This window comes from Girardinichthys multiradiatus, chromosome 4 (genome assembly GCF_021462225.1).
Source record: "Girardinichthys multiradiatus isolate DD_20200921_A chromosome 4, DD_fGirMul_XY1, whole genome shotgun sequence".
Taxonomy (NCBI): domain Eukaryota; kingdom Metazoa; phylum Chordata; class Actinopteri; order Cyprinodontiformes; family Goodeidae; genus Girardinichthys; species Girardinichthys multiradiatus.
In genome coordinates this window covers 44,775,212-44,801,293 of record NC_061797.1, presented here as the reverse complement: position 1 = coordinate 44,801,293, position 26,082 = coordinate 44,775,212, and the positions used below count along the sequence as shown (strand labels likewise).

The 26,082-nt window shown below is 40.1% G+C and overlaps 1 protein-coding gene across 1 annotated transcript; it reads left to right on the top strand.

The window, feature by feature from the left end:
• Positions 1–1,399: 1,399 nt before the first annotated feature.
• Positions 1,400–9,006, top strand: chst1 (carbohydrate (keratan sulfate Gal-6) sulfotransferase 1). The gene is made up of 2 exons (XM_047363442.1): positions 1,400–1,746; positions 3,324–9,006. Exon 2 carries the CDS (start codon positions 3,370–3,372, stop codon positions 4,654–4,656), a length of 1,287 nt encoding a protein of 428 aa, XP_047219398.1. The 5' UTR covers positions 1,400–1,746; positions 3,324–3,369; the 3' UTR covers positions 4,657–9,006.
• Positions 9,007–26,082: the final 17,076 nt, after the last annotated feature.

Here is a 26,082-nt window from a genome sequence, read left to right as displayed (position 1 = left end):
AGGAAGTCCAGGACCTGTCATGGCTTTAAATTTCTTTTTAATTTTTCTTTCCAGGTACAGATTAATCATTGTTCCAAATCTGTTTCGAAGACACTCTGTCAGCTCTGGGTCATTACCTCTTATAAGCAATTTGGTCAAGGCAGTGCTGAATGAGAGTATAGTAAATCTGGTTAAAGGTTTTGGCTGTTGCTGTTTGACTGATGTTTTACTCTAATGAAAGCAAACTAAAATTCCTTTACCGTGAAATCGAGAAGATGTCTTGTTAGTGCACAGGCTGTCCTGTGCTTTCCATCTGCAAGAACGCTAAAAATATGTAAACATGTAATTATATTTACCACTATTCTCTCAATTTGTAGCTCTCAAAAAACCAATGATACGGACTGTTGTTTCACATGTTGATATTATTACTGCAATAACAAATAAAATTAATTCATATCAAATCAAATGAGCCATGTTTTAAAATTTGTCATGCTTTCTGACATTTTTAAATAATTTAATTATTTTTTTATAGACCTTACAAATTTTATGTCAAATTTTATGTTAACACTTTTAGACCTGGCAGTTTTACTACATAAGAACCTAGAGAAAAATTGGTGTAAATCAGGGCTAGATATAGAATTAACACTAACTCATGTCTAAATGAGGTCTAGCTACAACATTGAATTCGGGTCAGTTTCTCAGTGGGAGGATTCGGATGTTAGACCACAGGTCTAAGTCAAGTCTAAAGTTTGTGGTTTTGTGAACTTGAGGCACCGTCTTTGGGGATTCCTGGAATGGTTTAATGGTAATCTTTTGAAACCTAGTGTTGAACTAGTTCTCTTCTATCTTGGAGGGTTTTTTAACCCCAAAACGAGTCGGACAGCATCCCTTGTCTTACTTATTATCTCAACCTTCTTCTTTGCTTCTCTTTGCTGCTTCTCTCAGACAGTCCTCAGTAAATTCCAATATCATTCATTATCTGCCCACCCACTCTTTCAGCATAAATTGCACATTACCCAAGAGACATGGCTTTGCACAATCTCATAAGCCCAAAGTGCTAATGCTGATGTGACATGTTCATGTCTATTTTCATTGCTCACTGACTTAAGATTTTCCCAGTTGAGGCAGGTGACTCTGATCTAAATAAACAAGTGCACTCCCAAACGAAAAGTGAACTAAATTAATTCACATAAGTTGCTGCATCCACACTGTTCAAAATTGCCTCATGCAAATCAAACATTTGTACAATCAAATTAAATGGAATCGCTGTGAACATCATTGGCTGACTGACAGGATCTGATTTGCGTGCGTGGATACGGGTGATGATCGTGTCTGCGTGCAACTGTGTGTGTGTGTGAGAGAGAGAGCGAGAGGCAGGTGGATAGGGGGAGGGGTCGGGGGTGGTCCAGACAGTCGGTCCTTGTGTAGCCTACCTCACTCTGCTCTGCGCATCATTGAAGGGGAGTTTGGCCGCTGCTTTCCTCGGTCAGTCTCACCGCCTGGCTGGTTAATAACAACACTTCCGCACCTGGGTTACTCCATCTCTTGTTTTAGCGTGTGTGTCCGACACCAGTCGTTGAAGACGAACGCCTCGCCCCCACCACCCCGCGTTAGATGAAACGCAGGTGGTTACCAGGCGCGTTTATCTTCTCATAATTGGGAAACAACGCACAGAGAGGGGAAACGTTGGAGGACTAAAACACAGCCAGCCGTGATTCTCGGGCGCACCGCACCGTGCATCATGAGGCTACAGCCACCGACAACAAGGTATTTATTTTATATTTTTAAATAGTCGGACTTGCGCTGGCTTTGTAAAAAAAAAAAAGGAGAAAATAGCATTAGCATCATATTGGGATGTGCTCGTGTGTTGTCTTATCGCTGCATTGGTTAGGGCGCCTGCATCACGGAAAAAATCTTTGACAGTGTCTAACCTGTCCCCGCTGCAGCGAAGTGGGCCTTTTTTTATTCAAAATGTCATTGAGGGGAAATCACACATGTTCGCTGTTTGTGATTGATTTATAGTGTTGGGATTGAGAGAGTATAAGGCAAAACATAATCGTCCCCGCTTTAAAACGCATCCTAAATCTCTCAATCCAGAGGGAGTAAAAGCAGCTATATTAGTTATTATGTAACAAACATGACATTTTATTTTTAGGCTGGCATGTTTAAAACGGCTTGTCCCTACATAATGCAGACGTTTTTCTATTTCATATGGCTTCTGAAGTGGTGATTTTATTTACTCAGTTAAAGTTAACTATTGCAGGCCTTATTATGTGATTCTGGGCATTATTCAAATATCCTAATAGGACACATTACCTTTTATCTAATTTTGCACTTGCAGCACCACTTCCCCTTGACATGACATTGGCAGCGAAGCTTTAAACTACATTGTTTACCTTTCTGGGCACTTTTACCCCTAATGTGAAGTGGCTTACAGCTCAATGATTTGTCTCTCCTGTCAAGCCAAATTAGATGCGGACATGATTAAACAGACAAAGCACAAGCCTAGATGCATAGTAAGAGGTGTGCTGCAGAATTATCCTAGTATACAGTGCCTAATAATTACTGTATGGTGTTGTAACAATCCTCAAAGGAAAGAAAACTGTATATATATATATATATATATATATATATATATATATATATATATATATATATATATATATATATATATATATATAAATGTATATTTATTAAGCTATTTTTAATCTAAATTTGTCATACTTTATTTTAATACTGTATGTACTACACTGTAATCTTGGCTCTGTTGCTGCTGCACATGTTTTGGCAGGCAGTGTCAGCTGACTGGAAAGTAACCAAAAGCAGGGTATTAGAACTTCTTTATCTATTTTAATTTCCAGAAATTAGACCGCAGAGCTGGCAGGAGAAATGGGAATTAAATTGAATGATTAAGACAAGTCATTCTGTCTCGTGGCTGCAGCATTTTTTAATTCAGATTTGCTTTTGTTCTTTGCTTGTTCAGTATATAATTAATCTTTCATCATTTCCCTAAAGTACTAAAATAAACAGGAAGGTCTGTGTTAGAGTCATAAATAAATATAATACAAGCAGCACTGAACCACAGATGACTCACAGTCAGTTTTAAAAACAGTCACAATACAGGTTATGTCATTACTAATCTCTAGAAATTCTAATGAAATAGTGGTAATGTGCTCTCTTTCTCTATCGCTCAGTACTCTGACAAAATGTAAATAAATATAATCTGACATGTGATCGCCAAAGTATGTGATTTATCTGCAGATTTTAGTAAAATAACTACAACCATTTTTAATAAATGAAAAACCAGCTTTTTGTAATAAAAATAAAATCTTCTTTGCTTACAGGGAGGACCTGGCATAGGCATCTCTGGCTAGATGAAGTGGTTCAGCCATGCAATGTTCCTGGAAGTCAGTGATTCTGCTGGCCTTGGCCTCTATAGCCATCCAGTACACAGCCATACGGACACTCACCTCCAAGCCTTTCCAGCTGTGCCCGTTGCCCAACCCTCAGAACTGTGGTCTCGGGGCTCAGGAGACAGATCCTTCCTTTGAGCGGGGAACAGCAGGTGGGGCAGGCTGTGATGACTACCCTTACTTTTCTATCAATACCACTCGTAAACTTCACATACTGGTCTTAGCCACCACACGCAGTGGCTCCTCCTTTGTTGGCCAGCTGCTGAACCAGCACCAGGAGATATTTTACCTGTTTGAACCTCTGTATCATGTTTATGCCACGTTGGTCCCACGTCAGTCACACACCCGTAACCCTACAGACCGCCGTGTGACGTTAGGTGCCAGTCGAGATCTCTTGCGCAGCCTGTATGGTTGTGATCTGTATTTCCTAGAGAATTATATAAAACCGACGCCCACAAACCACACTACGGACAAACTGTTCCGTCGTGGTGCCAGCCGGGCGTTGTGCCAGCAACCTGCCTGTGATGCCTTTGGTCCAGGGGATGTTAATGTGGAAGAAGGAGACTGTGTGAAGAAATGCTCAACGTTAAACATGACTTTAGCAACAGAGGCATGTCATGAAAAGAAGCATGTAGCGATCAAAGTTGTGCGGGTGCCCGAAATTGGAGATCTGCGGGCTCTGGTTGAAGACCCCCGTCTGAATATCAAAGTCATTCAGCTTGTGAGAGACCCGCGTGGTATCCTGTCATCGCGGATCGAGACATTCAGGGACCCATACCGTTTGTGGCGGATTTGGAGGGCCACAGGGAGGAGGCCCTATAATCTAGATTTGAATCAGCTCACAGTTATCTGTGAGGACTTCTTTGGTTCAGTTTCAACTGGTCTTAGTCATCCCCACTGGCTGAAAGGGAAATACATGTTGGTTCGATATGAGGATTTGGCTCGAAATCCACTTCTAAAGACTCAGGAGATCTATTACTTTCTTGGGCTGCATATGGATAAAAATGTGAAACACTGGATACGTGCAAATACTCGAGGAAGCAATGAACCTTCGGCAAAACACAAGTTTGGAACCGTGAGGGACTCGGCAGCCAACGCAGAGAGTTGGCGTTTGAAACTGTCTTACGACATTGTAGAATTCACACAAACCATGTGTCAAAAAGTACTGAAGCAGCTGGGATACAAGGCTGTTAAATCAGTAGAGGAACTCAAAAATTTGTCCTTCTCTCTAGTACAGGACAAAACCTTTGTACCTTTTTTGTAACAAAGATAATTCTCTAATAACTATTTTTGATATATTTATATTGTTGCCTTATAAGTTCCTCAGTTTGTTTCATTTCTGATGTGATTTTGTTCCATGAAATTTGCACTAAATCTTAAAGATGTTTGAATGCACCAAGGTAGTATTGTTAAGTCCCCAGTGATACACAACCACACATTTTAAACTCATCGAACAAGCTACTTTGCAAAATTCTAAATACTTTTTTCACCACTGGAATAATTTCAGGCACTGCCTCCATTACTTTCCTATATGAAAAAAATTCAATTTGAGCAAAAGTGTAACATTTGTACGTTGAACACATGGGAATCAGGAAGGACTCCGTAAGGCATACAAGTTTCTTTTAAGACCTGTTATGGCAAACTTTACCTGTACAAGCTCTACTGTGCAATAAATAGTGAATAGTGTCGCAGTCAACCTTTATCACTGTGGCATTTTTATCCATGTCGGAGCAGGAGTGATACCTCTGACAGATGCCATGCTTGCAAAGGATAATTGTAGACAATTAATAGGCTCTCAAGTGAAAGGGACCGAATCCCATTGGAGGTCACTAACATCTCATCAGATGGATTTTACATCCATCTGTGATAGACAAACACAAATGGGAGGTAATTCTAAAATGATAGAATGCATGCTTTTAACACGATTATAACATTAAAGATGAATGTAGACAATAAATCTTCTAATACAAGTAGAATTTTAAGAATATAATAAAGAGCCATTGATTAGTTTTATTGTATTTATAATTTTGTTAAATCTAATTAACATCTTTTTTCTGCCAGTGATTACAGTATTTGTAAGTCTAATATCTGTTTGTGGGTTTAGCTACTCAGTGGAAAACTATTTAATTTCCTTTTTTTATGTCACATTATTAGCAGGGGTTACATAACAACTGATACAGCAGAGCAAATAGACCATATGCATTATTTTTCAACCAAAAAGCACAGCTATTTTGACACTATGTTGCTTTTGTGTTTATCTCACAGATAAAAGATTCAAACCTCTGAGAGACAGGTCTTTGTAGAGCAGGTTGCACAGCACATTCAAGTATTTCTAGGATGTGTGCTTAACTAACACTGTATAACACAGCCACCTTTCCAAAGATACATCTACATTAGATCATGCACAAAGAGTATTACTCTGATGGCTGTCCATAATCTGGGACAAATCCTTTGATCATTAGTGCAGCTGGTATGCTGTTTTAACCAAGCCGTGTTAATGGATGAATTTCAAGGCTGAAATACAGGACACGTCAGTTATATAAATGAATGTGTCAGTCTTTCCTCCAGCTTGTTGAGATAATACTAAACATTCGCGACAGTAGCCTAAGCATTTGGAAAATTTAAGGTAAATTCTAAATGTTTCTGAAGAAAAACAAACACCAAATTCCAGCTTTAACTGCATTCCTAAACTCAAGAACAAAAATGGATAAAATAGTTGGCTCAGGGGTTTCATTTAAATTAAAATATAGTGTAAGCTGCTGGGTGTTGATGGAGTCTGCTGTCGTTATTGCTGCAAAATATACAGTTCGTTTCTCCAACTGGCAAAAGTCTCTGTGCTTGGTTGCACAGTAAATTTGCATTTTAAGTCATGTTATTTTAGCAGTGGCTTGTTTGGGAAATTGCTTTACCAGTTAGCGGTCATTTCATGCTGCACATTGTACTTCATAATCTACTGTAGAGGCTTAAAATCTATGGTGGTTCACACTGCATTGCACAGAAGCTGGCAAGAATACGAGCACAATGTATGAAGCTACACCTGTAAAATGTAAAATAAAGACATTTTAGTGTGATATTGGTGAAGGATTGCATAATTAGAAACTTTGATGTGTATATGCTACGCAGAAAAAGAAAGCAGGTTATTTTAGGGCAGGAGCAGAATTAATTGATTGTCAGGTTTTTTTGGCATTTTTTCAGAATGCCAGTGATACTTGCATGTTTCTGAAAGGTAGAAAAGCTATTTTAGCATTAATTAGACGTTTAAAAAATACCTTTGTAGAAAACTAACATTCAATTCAACACCAAAAAAGACATTTTAACCTTTTTTTGCTTTTAAAAGCTTATGTTTAGAGTCATGCATTGTGCAACGTTCCAGTCCAGATGTCTATTTATTTGCACACAATGACACTTGTTTACCCAGAAGATATAAACTCTGTAAATGGAGCATCACACGCCCAAGCTCATCAGTATTGGTGACCGGATGTCCATTGAGATGCAGAGCACAAACCTTTGATCCTCCTCTGTTCTGAGACTGGAGGCAAACTCTCCCTCTTTCTCTCTTCCTGCGGATTCTCTGCCATCTATTTCTTTCTTTCCGGCTTTTTTTACAGACATCTTAGGGGATTGTTCCTGTGCTTCAGTGCTCTCTCTGTGTTGTTTTAAACTTTACCTTGGAAGTTTCAGAATTTGTTTGTAATAGTTTTAATTTCATACTTAAAAAGAGGATGCAGAGATGAAAAATTGTGTACTTTTCTTTTAAGCAGTAGGGGAATGTACTGACAATGATGGAAACAATCTTTTCATCAGGGAGTAAGATAAGTGGACTAATAAAAGTGCTAATTTTCTACAAACATTTAGCTCTAGTTTGCTTTCATGCACTCATTAATGTTTCACCGTTTTCTAACCTATCAAGGATTTTAGCATTAATTTTCACTCAAAACAAGTTCTAATTTTGTATTTGGTTTGACATAAATTGGATTATCCACCTACTTATTGACAACAATAAACAGAAAAAAACACATTTACAATAGCTCCTAAATTACAAAAATAAATAAATAAAAACATTTGCACAGTTTTAAACAATTTGTAGTGTCAACTACTGAGTGTTTAAACTGATTTAAAAATGCATAGGCAAAATTTAATTTTTGGAAGCTCTTTTTATGCATTCATTTGCACGATTACCTGTGCTTAATATAGATTAAAGTAAACTGACATCATTGGAGAAGCAATATAAAGATGAACAGGTAAAAGTTAGATGTTAACAGTTAAATCGCAGAGCTGCTTTCCTGCACATGGCTGACCTCCACACACACACGGTCTGCAGCACGCTTCCAATGTGCTGGTGTGTTTTTGCGTCTCAGAGCTTTTACTGAACCCTCACGTTGTTTTTTGTATCCCAGGGCTGAACATATGGTTCACATGCTACTGGGAAAAATGACAGAAAATCCCTTTTTCTCCCTCAATGTTTTATTCTTCTCCCCCCTTAATGTGACTACAATAATTTGACCCCGTGACTGCACAGCAGAGCAGAGACATATCTGCTTCTCTGCACCCAGTGTTTTCTAAACTGCTTTCAGAAAACATCCTTGTCTGGTTATTACATACAAGTGAAGCAAGATAATATTAAGTGCGCAGAAGTTGCTGTTAGTGATGATGTTAACCTTTGGTGTTTTCCAATGAAATTCTGCTGCCTACGCATTTTTTTCTTTTGTCTGTGTATGTCTGTGAGTGTGTCTGTGTGACTTGTTTTGTGGGGTCACTTAGCAGGAAACAGTCTTGGTGCAAAGTAAAAAGATCACTGGACTGCACAAATCAGCCAAATGGGGCTGCCTACACATGTCACTGTTGCTGAGGCAGATGTACATTTTTGTGCTAGGACAAGTACACATCAACCCTGGAATATCAACAGATCACCTTTCTGTAAATTATTGTTGATGGTTTTCAACTCTGCTCATGAACAGCCCTAGATGCAGTTTGCAAATGTGACTGCTCAATTTTTCATTTTTAACGTTAGGACTGACTTAAGCAGAGCCATGGAAAGTATTCATTTAAAAAATCATAGGAACTTTTTATTCAGCTTTTCTGCACAGGCTGTCAACCAAGCTCTGGTTTGATTGCTGGTGAAATGACAGTGGGGGGTTGGCAAGCAGGGCTTTGCTAAAAATGATACAAGCAGTTTAATTAAACCTGTCAGCAGGTCAGCGCAATAGAGGCATAGCAACCAGGTCATTATGTAGTAAGAGATCCAGAACACCATTTTGGGTATAATGGGCTGCACTACTTTTGAATAAAACAAAAGAGGAAGAAAAAATACTTCCTGTAGTAATCAAACTGGAACCACTAGTCCTGTTGATAAAAAAAAAATATTTAAATTTATCTAAAATGCTATCATAAAATAGCCCTTTTAAAATGAGCTAACTTTAACTCAAAGATTATTTGGATTTTGTCAGTGTGTTGTTTCTGGACACATTTAATGTTGCACGAAGCATGCTCTTGGAAGTATTTCAAAGCCTGAAGATGCTATAAAGTATCGTTTCTTGTAATATATTCATTGAATAAATACTTTTTGTGCTAACCTATTTTTTCATACTAAAGGTTTAATAAATGAAAGCAGTGAGTCTTGTGTTTTGCCTGAATTTATTTTAAGGAATGAGTAAGGGGGAGCTGAGGGGTCTAGAAATGATAGTCTGTCACTTAAATGTAAGGGGATGCAGCTGGCAAGAAGAGGTTAGTCTCCTTCTCCTGCTCTCATACATATATTCACACTGAGGAGCCATTGATGGTTAATCCCCCTGTGGAAAAGTGGTTATAGGTGAGTGAGAAAGTGTGGATACAGTTCCAACCCAGCTTACGTCACTGTGGTCAGCTGTGGCTGTCATGCATTGCTCTTGTCGCTCAAATTCTCCCTTTCACTAGCCTGAGAAACTGAAATGAGATTAGCGTGCACACACAAAGGCAAACAAGCAGAAGTAGTCATGAGCTAAAAATGAAGCTCTCAGAGATCTGGGAACAGGGCAAATATGGAAGGATCTCACTTTTTACAATAGGATATTTAGATTTAGATATTAGACTTGCAAAGCTGGGCTGTAGAAACCATGTGCACTGTTAGCCACACAAGATGCAGAGACTAAAGCTGAACAGAGTGGTGTGTGTCTGGTTTTCAGTATAAATCCTGATCAAACTCTTGACTACCAGACAAGCATTTGTTTTCTCACACACAGAGGTTGTAAATCAAGGCTCTAAGAGTACAGTGTTGTTTTGTATTATGACAGCAATGTAGAAATGACAAATGCTTTCTATTTGTGCTATGAAAGCCCTTCTCATTATCTGGTGTTAAAACATCCTGTCACTTTTTCCTAATTTGCCTATATGGAAAACATTTTCACCTTCATGCTGAGAAAAACTATATTTTTTGATGCATTTTCTGCATAACTGTGCAGCCTTGCTTGTAGATTTGCATCACAGCTTTTGCCAAACATGTTTGTCAAGGTCATTTAAAAAGAGAACTCTCCCTCTTACAAGTCTGTAGCTCTGACTTGCGACATATCTTCTCTACTCTGTCAGCTCTCCAGAAAACACTAGCACATGTAAGGTTCGGCTCTGTGTGCTTTCTTTGCATTCAGTATCCACTCTGAATAAGGCTTTGTATTATTTAGACTGATATTTTATTCAACAACAACCTCAGAGGCTTTGAGGCTGTTCCAAATGACAGCACTTGATATGAAACGCTAATTGCAGCATCAGAGATTGGTCTGTTGTGAGCTCCCATGAACCTGAAAAGCAATTATGCAAATCTATTTAATTCACTATTTGTCTTTTTTTTTTTTTTAAAGGTGGATTTTTTAACTTCTTCTATGTGAGTTCTATAGGGTTTTTATAATTTCAAACATTAGGAAAAGCTGTTCCTTTTGATAAAATGTTACAATAGAGACAGGGTCTTAAGACAGAGCACCAAGCATGCAAATATGTATATGTGTGTCATTAGTTGCAGGACTTAGTTGCATTTTTCAGGAGAAGCCTGAAAATGCTTAATATATTACTGTTGCATGTTTAACAGTACATTTTTCAGTCCATATTATGCCTCTGGTCACCATTACTGCCTTGCAAAATAATTACATATTAACAAAATATTTTGACCAGTAAAAAACTAATAAATAAAACAGTCCTGTCAGTACTGATAAATGATAGGCAGCTCCAAGGCTTCAGAGGGTTGACTTTATTTTGACTATTTACTTTTTTACTATTTATAAAATACTTAAAATTGTGTGTTAAGCATTTTCTTTTAATTCAATAATTATTCAGTTAGATAGTATACCATACACTTACGTCATCCTTAGGTCATTGTTGGTATTAATGAAGTCTCTAATATTTTTCATAACTCTTCTAAAGTTGTCTTTAATGATTTGTTTGACGACATTAAAACTACTGAAGTTTTAATTTATAGTCCTGGGAAAAAGTATTTGCCACCTTATAGATTTTATTTTTACTTTTTGTTCCACTTAAATGTTTCAGATCATCAAACTAAATTTAGGTATCAGACACAGAAAATCTGAATAAATAAAAAAAAACTGTTTTCACATTAGGGTTTCATTTATCATGGGCAAAAAGATATCCAAACCAACCTGACCCTATGTGAAAAAGTTGTTGCCGCCTAAACCTAGTAACAAGTAGTGCCACCATTGGCAGCAATGACCGCCATTAAGTTTTTTGAGATGAACGGCAATGAGCCTTTTCCATCACTGTGAAGGAATTTTGGCCAATCTTTTTGTAAAATAATTAAAATAAAACATTGTTAAATAAAAATATTTCAGTAGTTTTATTTAGCCACATTGGCATTTGAGCATTAATGGTCTGTTTAAGGTCATCCAACCGCATCTAAATTGCATTTAAGTCTGGAGTTTGATCAGGCAACTACAAAACCTTCAATATGTTTTCTTGAGAAATTCAGAGGTGGATTTGCTCATGTTCTTTTGATCATTGTTTTGCACATGAGCTTAATGTCACACACTAGGCCTAAGAACCAGACATTCTCATTCAGTATATTCTGATTAAAAGAAGAATGCATGGCTCAACTCCAGCAAGCAGTTAAGGTCATGACGCTGCAAGTCAGACCCAAACCTTTACACAACCACCACCATATTTTACAGTAGGTGTGTTATTTGTTTTTCTGGCGCTTTGTTAGTTTTACATTAGATGTAATAAAATACACACCATCAAGACGTGTTTCGGCAAATGCGAGGCCTTCTTTTTGGTGGTTTTGGCCTTGAAAGTTTCTCATTGATGGCATTTTTGCCCATTCTCTTTCTTTTTGTTAAATCTTGAATACTTATTTTAGATGAGGTGGGTGACACAATGAATGCCTTAGATGTTGTTCAGGGTTCCTTGATCAAGGCGCTCTTGGAGGGATTTTGGTGCGCCATGTTGTCTTGAAAAAATTCCCACTAATCCATGTATTCTCCATTTGTTGATGCTGGGTCTCATATTTTTAAGGTTTGTGTGTTACTAGTGGTCTTCCTTTGTAGTATTTAGACAGGAAAAGGGCAGATGGGGGGGAAGACATGCTGCATAGAGGACAATAGTCTCTGCATATGGTACGCATGTTCTACCTCTACACCACTCGCTGCCCCTGATGGCTCTCAATTCAGTACGCTGGAGTCTCATATTGGTAGAAACAACTTTGCAACCCTTTCAAGACAGATATCAAAATTTTCAACTTTGTCATCAGTGTTGCCAAGTCCGCGGCTTGGGCTTGTTTTTCTCTACAGTCGCTTGCAAATTTCATGAGTCGGGGTTGCAGTTCTTTAAGCCTGTTTTTGAATATGAAGTTGCTTATTGGGACTTGGCTTTCTTTCCGAGTTTAACCCGTTGATTATCTCCCAGCTTTCCACAATAAAGCAAAACATGAGTGGTAGGTAGTTTGTCCACGGCCCCGTTTCCTGGTTATTGCACCCGCCCAAGTTGACTCTGCACACCCCAAACACACTCAGAGTGACAGGAAAACTAGTGACGAGACAGCGTGAGAATGAGTTGCAGTAAGTGGAGAAACTTTGGGAAAAAATACAATAAAGAGTGGTAGAAAGAGAGCACACTAAAAGACTAGATCCGACCTCAGATGGCCGATGTCTCCCTTCCTATTCAGCAAGTGTGAAATACAAGCTCACATGCCTTTACTTTTAAACTCTGTTTAAAAGAATAAGTTATTCAAAGAGTTATTAAAATTTTCTTATCGTAAAACTGTTTAGCATAATTTTGCTGTTGTTTTTGTATAATGCCTCTGCCTTACACAGTGGTGGGGTGCCTGTTGGGCTTTTTTGGGCTTGTTTTTATACAGCTGGATGCTTAATTTTCTTGCAAGATCTGGCAATATTGTTTGTCATCTCTTCCGAATCTCTTTAGATCTAGGAAGACTATGCAGCTTTTTGAGATCTTTAAGCCAACTTCATGTTGTGAGACAGGTTTTGTTTAAGTGATTTCTTGATCCTACAGATCTGGCAGTCATCAGAACAGGGCATGCCTATAGTGAAATTAAACATAGAAATGTGGCTCATCACAGTTATTTAATGGTTTCACCAGATGATGCAATCATGTTTTCACATGGGGCCAGGTTGCTTCGGATAGCTTTTTTTGAAATGAATAATTTACTGAAGTTATGCTCTTTCTTTTTGCAATGTAAGAGATAATCAACATCCATATTCAGGCCTCTGTACAGTTCTGTGTTGATAATCGTTTTGACATTTGATATTTTGGTGTGTAAATGAAACACAGAGTTGAGATCAGAAAAAAAGACAAATTTCTGCTACTGGAGAAACTTAGCCACAGTGAGCAACAGTACAAATCCATCTCAAGCTGTCTTCAAGCCTTCTGTACAGATATTAAGCTTTACCATGTCGACTCCTCAGTCTGAATACATCTGTTTTATCAGCGTCCTTCATCATTCCCGTGAAGTTTGACAAATTAGATTGCTTTTGAAACTTCAGATATCTAATGAAGAAAATAAAAATACAAAATTCAATCCATCTTCATATCCAGCATATGGTATCCACACGTAATGAGACCACAGCTTTGCCACATGTTGGCCAGGTTGTTAGCACAGTTTTCTTTCAGCAAGTAGGCCTTAGGTTTGAATCAGTCTGGGGTCTTTGGATGTTGTCCCTGTACATTTGTGGGTCCTCTTCGAGTAATCCAGATTTCTCTCACCATTCAAAACATGTTAGGGTAACTGGTATTTTAATAATTGGCTAATGGAATGAATTTCTGTGTGCATGGTTGTCTGGCCTATACAACTCTGTGTTGCACTCTCCATGGTGTACAGTGCCTCTCACCTGATAAAAACTGGAGAAGGCATCCCAACCAACCCAGGATGAATGGATGAGTACAATGCTTCCCATCACCACGACATAGTGAAAGCTTCATTTGGAAATTGGGTCAAATTAATAAAAGGCTAAACAGTATCCATTGGCATGATCACTCAGTGTCTTCCAAAACAGCAGAAGACTCATTTCGCACTCTAAGTGATATTAAACAGTATTACCAACAAACTGCAGCACGCAAGAATAGGTTTTGCATGCTAATATTTAAAATATTAGTATGACACTAAATATATAATTTAGATATGCTTTAAATTAGTCAATGACTTTGTTCTTCTTTTATTGTTATTATTTCCTTGTTATTATTCACCTCATGTCAGCAGGATTTTTATCTCTTGAAGAGTAGTTAAAATGTAACTACCTTCTTAAGAAAATGTTTCTTGTTTGGAAGAAATTGACTTTTTTGAATATCCCTACACCAGTGTGGAAGCTTAACATTTTGATGACTGTATTGATGAGATTTGTGAAATGTTGTCCATTCAGGCTGCAGTGCTGAATTCTTCTGTTTTTATAAGGAAGCTTTAATGTTTTTAGAAATTAAATGTAGAGCAACACTTATAAAAAAGGCTTACGTCTTATTTAAGACTTTTGAGCTGTGGCAGCGTAATTAGTCTAGGAATACAATTCTGAAATTAGTAGCTTCATGTAAATGCTAAAGTGCGCTGTAGCATTTACATGTGCTGTATCGCAACATCATGAAACAACTGCATTAAGAAGGAAGGCCAAATTGAGTTAGAGAAAAAACCTCCGACTGACCAAAACAAATATTAATTAGAGTGTTATATAACTGTTTGTTATACATAGTTAGGAATTCTCACCTTTCTAATAGTATCAAAAAAAACAGTCAAACGTTTGTTTAGAGCCTCACAAATGCTATTCTGCATTCACTCCATGATTCTGCCAGTTTGACAGTGAAATGAGTTGAAAATGCCAGGCTCTCAATTAGACCTACTCAACCCTTTACTGACATCATGATCCCATCACCATTTGCAATGAGAATGGCTCCTGTGTCTCGTTGCATTTATTGGCAACATTTTGGAAGAAGTGAGGCAACATCTTAAACAGTCTCCTTCCTGATTAACTATTCCACCTACCAGCCATTCAAAGATGTTATTAGCTCTTTGTCAGTGGATTTGTTTAAGTGTTTTATTTCTCTCAAGAACCTCTCCAGCCCTATTAAAATCTCCATTTGTCAGCCTGTTCCTAAAACAGAGAATTGTGAATAGTGCATTTTTAAGTTACTACAGAAAATCTCAAATTGTCATTTCATGCCTTAGATTATAGAGAGATTGCTTTTTATTTTTATTCAAGTTAGTTACTTTTTTTTTTCAATAGACTTCAGTGAAACCTTGACACTCTTTTAACATTTATTTGGACATTTCAACAGCCCTGCAAATAAGAACAGATAATTTAAACATTTGATAAATGGAGCATTGGTGATTTTAAAGACAGGCTTGAAAACTGAATCAGGCATTCAGGAGTGTTCAATACGTGACTGAAATCATAATGAGAAGCTTTGTGATATGTAGTGATAGATGATCATTAGTAATATAAGAGCAATGTCATGTCACATCTCATCTTTTGAGTTTTTATATGCTTCCTCTTTTTTATATTCACTGACACTATTGAGTAATGTAATACATTTTCCGTCAACTGTTGCATTTAAGGTTTAAAAAGCAGTCAAGTAAATAAAACACTGCTCATTGTGGCTGTACTTGCAGATCTATGGCTGGGGTAGGGCCAGGTAAACTACACACAACCTAACTCTAACCCTAAACTCAATTCACACCTTAGTCATAAACCTAACCCCTAGCAAAAGCAATTTGAGGACCATGAAAATGTCCTCACTTTGCTGGTGAAATACAAAAAATGGTCCTCACTCAGCCACACATGACTGACCTTGCCCACAACAAAGAAAAGTCTTGGTTGGAACTTCCAAACAGCAGTGTATTTTATTGATATTTGTGTAGCTGATGCAAACATGGATGTAAGGCTATTTTCACACTGAAGGCTTTAATGCTCAATTCCAATTTTTTGCTGAAATCAGATTTTTTTTGAGTGGTCATTCAAACTAATAATTATATGCGACAGCCATCAGATGTCAGTGAATAGTTCATGAGTCCAAAGCAACCCGCTTGCACAGAAAAAGAATATAGATGCCACACAACAGCAGACTGTTTACGGAAGTAATTATTGATGTCAGCGTTTCTATGCTATAAATAAGTTGTTGAGCAATCGGATCTGACAACATTATGATCAGATCATAACAAGACAAATAAATGTAAGAAAAAAGAGAGAACAACCAATAACAATGGCCTGTTATGGAGCAGTGCCTGCTACTTCTGTAGAGTATGTGTGGATGCGTAGTCAGAACTAGGACAACATGAAAGTCAGATAAAATGTGACATGACCGTTCAGAGTGTGGATATTTTGAAAACTATCGGATTCATATTCGTTTTAGTACCACATATGGAAGTTGAACAATTCAGATTTTTTTGAAGGTGAAACAATCGGAATCGGGCCCTTCTGACTGCCATGAAAAAGTCGGATATGGGATAATTGCTACTGATATAACAAAACACAAGTGCAACATCCGTATCAGAATCAGCTTTATTGCCAAGTTCGTACATACAAACAAGGAATTTGACTCCGGTACACTTTGCTCTTTGGTTTTGTTTTTGTATTACAGAATATACATATTTACAATGTACAATATTCACATAAAGATGCATTTGCAACATCTGTATGCTGTTGTTTGGTACTCTATTAAATGTTCAACAGAGAAACAGCCTGGGGGAAGAAACTGTCTCTGTGGCGGCTGGTTTTATTTATTTATTTATTTATTTATTTTTTATAATCAGTATCCTATGCTTACAAAAGTAAGCAACTTATTTATAGTTAAAAGCAAAGATGTCACAAAAAAATCCTTTTTACATATAGATAAATTGGGCTTTACCTGGTTCGAAAACTATGTAATTCTAACCTAGTCTCTAAAAACAAAATTCACTGCACTATGTGAATACACAAGAAACAAAAAATAAAAACCAAAACTGACAAGTTTTTAAAAAAATTGAGTACACTCTAAAATTCCAGATGCTCAGAAATTTGAAGGTGGTTTACTTTGTTTTTATCATGGCCATTACTGAGGTGCTTAGTTCTTTCTTTTCCTGTAACTGCAGAAGAGAACCAGAACAGCCTTTTCAAATTCTCATTGAATTTTTCAATGGACTCCAGTAGTGGACATATATAAACCGGTTTTTGGAGACACAAGGACCAAACTATAAATAATGCAGAAAATGTGTGGATTAATGAAATAATTATTCTGACCAAAAAAAGCGTAATTTCCTTTTAAAAACTGCTAACAAGGGTATGCAGGTCAACATCTGAATTGGGCATTAAATGATGCAACTGGAAAACTCTGAGTACATCATAGGAAAGGAACACCAAGCCATCTGGAGTTCAGCTTCATTGTAGCATGGGACATTAGTCCACCCTGGGGCTCTGTGCAGATGTTATGAGTTTGATGGTTTGTCTGGTATAATTTTGCAATACTATGTTTTCAAAAATATTTATATCTAAAAGCTGTTAAAAGTTTTACTTTCTAAACTGCCTCATCTAATATTTGGTATGTTGCAGTGTTAGCTATGATGTTGGGGATGCTTTCAACTGCTTTGAGGATTCATCTTATGTGCAGATTTAATGCTGCCCTCATTTACCTTGAAAAAACTGTGTGCATTGTGAGATTGGTCTTTGAATGATTTTAAGATGTTATATAACATTTCCAGATCAAATCTACTATTAAAGCATCACCCAGAAGGGAAATTATGTCCTCGTGCAGTAGGTGACTTCGCCAAAAGCAAATGTATGCCACCTTCAATAAACTGAAGAGAGGAGAATATTTTACTGCTTGAGAGGAAATAACACATCTGCTTAGCACGTTGTCTGGTACTGGATAAAATATCAGACAAAGCAAGAAATGCTTTGGCCGCAAGATACAGCGTTATACAGATTGGCCTGGTGTACGACCTCAAGCCTTAGTCTCATTTAAAATATAAAAAGTTTGAATTAGTTGTTCCTAACCAACACTGCAAGCTCTGATATTTCATTATAAATAAAGTAAAACCGCACGACATTTATTTTAAATGCTCTGTTTCATTAACCTTCGACCAATTTCTTATCTACCCTTCATCTCCAAAATTCTAGGAAAATTAGTAGCTACTCAACTTCACACATACTTATCTCATAACTACCTGTATGAACTGTTCCAATCTGGTTTCTGCCCTCTCCATAGTACAGAAACTGCTCTCATAAAAGTCACCAATGACCCCCTCATGGCAGCTGGCTTACTTTCTATCCTTATCCTCCTTGACCTAAGTGCAGCATTTGACACCATTTGTCACGCCACCTTCCTCAATAGACTTTCCTCCATTGGTATTACTCAGACCCCTCTAAATTGGTTTAAATCATATCTCTCCCATCGCTCTCAATTTCTTCAGCTAAAAGCATTTTCTTCTCAGCCTTCTTCTGTCATTTCCGGTGTGCCCCAAGGCTCTGTCCTGGGTCCCTTTCTTTTCATAATCTACCTCCTCCCCCTTGGCCATATTGTTATGATTTGGGGTAGTTTGGTTGTTTGGTTTCTGGGTTTTTTCCTTATGTTTTTCACTGTTTAGATTTTGAATCATGCTTCTGTGTTTTCCTGGTCATGCTTTAGCTTTGTTGTATTGTTCATGTTTTGTTTGTGTTCAAGAGTCTCTGTTTTTGCCACAGCAACATTTTGTTCTGTCTGTAAATTAAGTTTATTCGGTTCACCTGCTCCATGTTAATCAGCTTTGTTTTCCACCTGTACCATGTTCCATTTATACACACCTGTTCAGTTAGTCGGCGCGGATACATTTCTCATTTTTCATGCCCATGTCTTGTTCTCATGCTCATGTCTTGTTCGCTAATCAAGTCTTGTTTTTTTTTTTTTTATCATGACCTGCCTGTCTTGCCTGCCCGTTTGTTTTGTTCCTGCTGAGTGTGAGTTTTCTAATTAAACCTTTTTGCACTTACCATCACGATGCCTGTTCGTCTGCATCTTGGGGTCCAATATCTTGCAAACCTTAACACATATCTTTCGGAAACACTATATTAGTTTCCACTGTTACGCGGATGATACCCAGCTCTATTTTTCCTGCAAATCCATTCCCAACATTCCGTCTACCTCCCTTACTGACTGGATGGCTGAAATAAAATCATGGTTTTCCAAAAATCTCCTCAAATTAAACAATGAAAAAACTGAGGTTCTCCTAATTGGCTCAAAAAACACATTATCCAAAACATACTGTTTTTCCATTGATATTGACAACTGCTCTGTTTCCCCTTCGCCTCAGGTAAAGAGTTTGGGTGTCATCCTCAACAGTACTCTCTCTTTCCAATCTCACATCAATAACATGACCCGGTCTGCCTATTTTCATCTGCGAAATATCAGTCGTCTTCGCCCCTCCCTCACTTCACATACTACTGCCATCCTCGTTCATAGCCTTGTCAATTCCCGTCTTGATTACTGCACTTCCTTCCTGTTCGGTCTTCCACACAAATCTCTTCATAAGCTTCAACTAGTTCAAAACTCAGCTGCCCGTATCATCTCTAGAACCCCTTCTTTCCATCACATCACAGTGGAAACAACTGTTGTTACTCCTGAATTTCTATTATTTTCCACCCAAAGCAAGTGTTTTCTCATTGCTCTTCTGTGCTGAATATTTTGATGAAGTAGAGATCTGTTAACTCTTTATGACTGGCGGGATCGCCGGCGCTCCCATTTGCGTATGTATTTATAAACACTTGTAGAATTGCGACCAAATAAGCTAGAACAATACTTTTTTTTTTTTTTTTATTGAAACCGGAGAGTTCAACTTAAATATTCTACTCACCACGTGTCCCAGAGCAGGGCTTTTATTTTCCAGAAAGTGTTGCAGAAATCCAGTAAAAAATCGCAAAAAACAATCATTAAAATCCAGACTGAAGTGTACTTCCGACATCGGAATATGTGTGATGACATTGGTGGATGAACTATCACATGGTTTTCTTTCACACCAATGCCCGCAACAACCGAAAGTGATGTGATTTCCCGGGTTTTTTTTCCCAGAAGTTGTAATTTTTCTGCAGTAAACTTGCACTCGCACTTTCGCTTCCATTTTCATATTTTTTTGCACTTTTTATTGTTTGAAGATGCTCTTATGAACACATATGTGTGCTCATAAGTGTGCTCTGGTACACTTAGAGATTTAATTACACTTCTGTAAATAGTTTATTTTGATGTACATATTATCTTTTTTTCAAACTGTTTTTGTCTCTGTTCATAAATATTAGTGTATTTCAAACATGGACACACTCTAGATAAATGTCTGTGGTTTGAAAGGGTTTTGTGCAACTTTTTTACATTGCAATTGTAGGAATTATGATGATTGATTAATTAATATTTATCAAGAATATAATTTGAGAAAAATTAATTTCTAAACCAAAAAATATTTGCTTACGAATCAAAATTAGAGATGTCCTCTGGTGTTCTAATGGTGGCTCAAAGCCCTTGATAATTACAATTATTAAATTATCAGTAATAATTGATAACTATTACTGTCACTGTTTAATCAACCGTTTCACCGAAACGTGGGGAACTTTGACCTTATTTTGACAGACATATCACTCTTGCTCAAAATAAACACAAACGCTGTCTCTTTTTCTGATACAGCTCGCTATTCCGATTCAATAATCTTCACCTAATCAAGCATGTAAAGTTCTACACAAAAGGGGTAAAATATCTAACAAAACAAGATAAAACAACATTGAGTGTATATGAAATCAAACCAGCAGTTATGGCAAAACAAGAGGAACTATGGTGCTGAACGGAGCTTTGGGAGTGACCCCCCCAAAGTGTAGCTCAGTGGAACACACAAAAGGGTCATAAAACTGCCCCAAAGTTGTAAGCTCAGCGCACACAAAAGAGTCATAAACTTTTCGGCAGCAACCAGTGAAAAACCAGTGAAAAAGGGTGAATACAAATAAATGGTGAGTTTCCACCATGAGATTCTCGCAGTCCAACTTTAAAACACACAGCTTCCAAGCACAGCGGCTTTTAAAGTCCAACAGCAATCAAAGTTTCAATAAAACATGGCATGCACATACAACTTAGAACACATTGGACTATAAGTGGCGATTCTTAATCGCCCTAATATCCTACTCTATCCTGCCCAAGCTATTTCTAATAGAAATAAAACAAAACGGGGTTACTTGGTGTCAGTGTCGCCTTCTTGGAGCAGCGGAGAGAGAAGGGAAAGAGTATTCACGCGTCTGTTAATAACTCAGGAGAGTGGTCAGCCTTCGTCCTTTGGCTTCCTTTAGCGAAAGGGAAAAATATGGGACCATCATCAGTCGACTGGAACAAACAAGGAAATACATTTCGTCTCCTTGAAAACCTCTGTGGGTTTTTTTGGTCACGTGTTAAATCCACGTCTTCGATCGGTAAAGTAAAACTTACAAGCCTTTCTATTCTTGTAAGCTTAATTCATTCAGTTTTCTGGCCAATGGGAGAATGAATGAAAGCCCACGTGTGAGTTTTTTCTCCAGAATGATGCTCCAGTTGCGTGGCTCACCGGTCCCGGAAAAGCAAAGATGGGAGAGACCTCATATTATTATTTAGTCCACAGTGACGTCAGAGCTGCGACGCCTCCCTTTCTATCAGCTCCAATGTCTGCTGGGAGTTGCAGTAGCAGACTATCCTGGGGTACATAATGGCAGCTGATGCTGGAAGGCATAGTAGCGCACAAATAGTCCAACATTCAGCAAACGAATGATCCAACAAAATATTTGAGGGATACAGCTATGATATTTCTATATTTAGGAAAATATGTGCAAAAAAAAAATGATTACATTTTTCTGGTGGTTAATTGCACTTTTCAGCAATTTACTTTACCTTAGTTGATATGGAGTTATTATATACAAAATATTAAAATTTATGATGTAAGGGTTGTATTGATGTAAAGCAAATTGAAATGCTCCAAAAGAAATGGCACTACAGCATGTACAATTGTAAAAATATGCTCTGGCTAACTTGTTCTATGGTAGGTCATAAAGGGTTAATGGGTGGCAAAACAGAGGCCTCGAGTCTTTGACAAGAAATGGTGAACTGTGCCTGCTAGCAGTGTTTGCAGACCGGTGCAAAGAGGATTGGGTGGCGGACGAAAGTGGAGACCTCAGCGGCCCGATCCCCAGATGCTTAGGCTGGCTCTAGGGACGTGGAATGTCACCTCGCTGGGGGGGAAGGAGCTTGAGCTTGTGCGGGAGGTCGAGAGATATCAACACACAGCGTGGGCTCTGGAACCCATCTCCTTGAGAGGGGTTGGACTCTCTTCTACTCTGGAGTGGCCCACGGGGAGAGGCAGCAGGCTGGTGTGGGTTTGCTTGTTGCCCCCCAGCTCAGCCATCTCGTGTTGGGGTTTACCCCAGTGGATGAGAGGGTCGTATCCCTGCGCCTTCGGGTTGGGGAGAGGTCTCTGACAATCATTTCCGCCTACGGGCCGAGTGGTAGTGTGGAGTACCCGGCCTTCTTGGTGTCCCTGTTGGGGGTGCTGGATAGAGCCCCTCCCGGGGACTCCATTATTCTGCTGGGGGACTTCAACGCCCACGTGGGGAAAGACAGTGACACCTGGAGGGGCGTGATCGGGAGGAATGGCCTCCCCGATCTGAATCAGAGTGGTGTTTTGTTATTGGACTTCTGTGCTAGTCACGGGTTGTCCATAACGAACACCATGTTCAAACATAAGGGTGTCCATCAGTGCACTTGGCACCAGGACACCCTAGGCAGGAGGTCGATAATCGACTTTGTTGTCGTATCATCAGACCTTCGGCCGCATGTTTTGGACACTCGGGTGAAGAGAGGGGCTGAACTGTCCACTGATCACCACCTGGTGGTGAGTTGGATCTGCTGGAGGAGTAGAAAGCCGGACAGACTTGGCAGGCCCAAGCGCATAGTGAGGGTCTGCTGGGAACGCCTGGCGGAGCCCTCGGCCAGGGATGTATTCAACTCCCACCTCCGGGAGATCTTCGACCAGATCCCGGGGGATGTTGGAGACATAGAGTCCGAGTGGACCATGTTCTCCGCATCTATTGTCGATGCTGCTGCCCGTAGCTGCGGCCGTAAGGTCTGCGGTGCCTGTCGCGGCGGCAATCCAAGAACCCGGTGGTGGACACCGGCAATAAGGGATGCTGTCAAGCTGAAGAAGGAGTCCTATCGGCTGTGGTTGGCTTGTGGGACTATTGAGGCGGCTGACGGGTACCGTGAGGCCAAGCGTGCTGTGGCCCGGGCTGTGGCAGAGGCAAAAACTCAGGCCTGGGAGGAGTTCGGTGAGGCCATGGAGAAGGACTACTGGTTGGCCTCGAAGCGATTCTGGCAAACCGTCTGGCGCCTCAGGAGGGGGAAGCAGTGCTTCGCCAACACTGTTTATAGTGGGGGTGGGCGACTGCTGAACTCGACTGAGGACATTATCGGGCGGTGGAAGGGGTACTTCGAGGATCTCCTCAATCCTGCCATCACGCATTCCGTGGTGGAAACAGAGGCTGGGGACTCGGGCTTGGACTCTTTCATCGCCCAGGCTGAAGTCACCGAGGTAGTTAAAAAGCTCCGTGGTGGCAAGGCTTCGGCGGTGGATGAAATCCGCCCTGAGTACCTCAAGTCTCTGGATGTTTTAGGGCTGTCATGGTTGACACGCCTCTTCAACATTGCGTGGCGGTCGGGGACAATGCCTCTAGACTGGCAGACTGGGGTGGTGGTCCCCCTTCATAAGAAGGGGACCGGATGGTGTGTTCCAACTACAGGGGGATCACACTCCTCAGCCTCCCTGGTAAGGCCTACGCCAGGGTATTGTAGAGGAGAGTCCGACCGATAGTCGAACCTCGGCTTCAGGAGGAGCAGTGTGGTTTTCGTCCCAGCCGTGGAACACTGGACCAGCTCTATACCCTCTACAGGGTGCTCGAGGGTTCATGGGAGTTTGCCCAACCGGTTCACATGTGTTTTGTGGACCTGGAGAAGGCATTCGACTGTGTCCCTTGTGATGCCCTGTGGGGGGTGCTCCAGGAGTATGGAATCAGGGGCCCTTTATTAGGGGCCATCCGGTCCCTGTACGAGCAGGAGTTTGGTCCGCATTGCTGGCACTAAGTCGGACCTGTTCCTGGTGCATGTTTGACTCCGGCAGGGCTGCCCTTTGTCACCGGTCCTGTTCATAACTTTTATGGATTTCTAGACGCATCCAAGGGCTGGAGGGGGTCTGGTTTGGGGACCACTGGATTTCGTCTCTTCTTTTTGTGGATGACGTGGTCCTGCTGGCCCCCTCTAGCCAAGACCTACAGCATGCGCTGTGGCGGTTCGCAGCCGAGTGTGAAGCGGCTCGGTTGAGGATTGGCTCCTCCAAGTCCGAGGCCATGGTACTCGACCGGAAAAGGGTGTCTTGTACTCTTCAGGTTGGAGGGGAGTTCCTGCCTCAAGTGGAGGAGTTTAAGTATCTCGGGGTCTTGTTCACGAGTGAGGGAAGAATGGAGCGGGAGATCGACAGACAGATCGGTGCGGCTGCCACAGTGATGGGGGCATTGTGCCGGTCCGTTGTGGTGAAGAGAGAGCTGAGCTGAAAAGCAAAGCTCTCAATATACCGGTCGGTCTATGTTCCTACCCTCACCTATGGCCATGAACTTTGGGTCATGACCGAAAGAACGAGATCCCGGATACATCTCCGTAGGGTGGCCGGGCACTCCCTTAGAGATAGCGTGAGGAGCTCGGCCATCCGGGAGGGGCTCGGAGTAGAGCCGCTGCTCCTCCACATCGAGAGGAGCCAGTTGAGGTGGCTCGGGCATCTATACCGGATGCCTCCTGGACGCCTTCCTCGGGAGGTGTTCCAGGCACGTCCCACCGGGAGGAGGCCCAGGGGACGGCCCAGGACACGCTGGAGGGACTATGTCTCTCGGCTGGTCTGGGAACGCCTTGGGCTCTCCCTGGAGGAGGTGTCTGGAGAGAGGGACGTCAGGGCGTCTCTGCTGAGTCTGCTGCCCCCGCGACCCGGTCCCGGATAAGCGGAAGACGACGAGTATGAGTACGAGTACGACATTTAGCACTAATATGTGGTTTCCTATGAAATATGTAACCCACAGATGTGGCACCTTTTGTTCGTCATCAGTTTATTTTAATTGTGCCCATTGCAGGTGACCATCTCTTAATGGCAAAAACAATTGCATAATAACATTTCTGATTAAATACAATGGCAAAAATAGAGTTTTTCACAAATCAGCAGTGGCGTTTTTTCTTTAAAGTCAATTACCCTCTGAATTATTGGACTGGCTGCTCAGTCAGACCCCAGATCTTGTGAGGGGTCCACTCAGCAAATCAAGCAAACCTTTCTTTCCTCAATAAAAAAACAAGAATAAATCTATACCTCAAATACTGCTCACATACTCAAATTTCACAGGGCAGCGGGTAAATTAAGGCTGAATTTCTGAGGTATTCTTCTTTAATACTCCAGTCACAGATGCCGTACTCCTGAGTTTCTCATTCTCAGATCAATTTGTCGTGGTTGCTCTGTTGGCAAATGCAGAGACATATTTGGCAGGGAAAGCCTGTTATGTATAAACCACGTGTCAAACCTCCCATTATGTCTGTTTTCAGGTCATTCCTGACAGCAACAGCTGTAGAATGTGATATATTTAGAAACTCGAGACAAAGGAATATGAAGATACTGAAAGCAGTAGCTGAATATTAAAGAACAAAAATGGGAGAAAACAAGCATTCCTACTTGTCAGATGTTGATATAGGAAACATAGGATTAGCTTTGGGGTTAAACTCTGTCGGGCTTTTGACATCACTACATGTACAGTTAATTGCTAAGTAATAACCTTATCTGTAGAGCTCAGATTTGTGACTTATTCTAACCAGACTCAGAACCCCTCAAATTTACATTTGGTATTTATTCAAGCAGCTGTGGAGCTTGACATTCATTAACACACCCTCCATTTCTGCTAACCTGTATGACCCCCTCTCTTTTCCAATGGTTATGGTCCATCTGGCAGAGAGAGGTATCCCAATTGTTGTTGTTTTTAGTATAACAATGGCCATGAGTGAGCTCTAGATGGACAAACTGTCTACATTTAAGGCTAGGCTTAAAACGTTCCTTTTGGATAAAGCTTATAGTTAGAGTGGCTTAGGTTATCCTGAGCTATCTCTGTAGTTATGCTGCTATAGGCTTAGGCTGCTGGAGGACATAATGACCCCTTTCACCCTCTTCCCTACATTCTCACACTACTCTCCA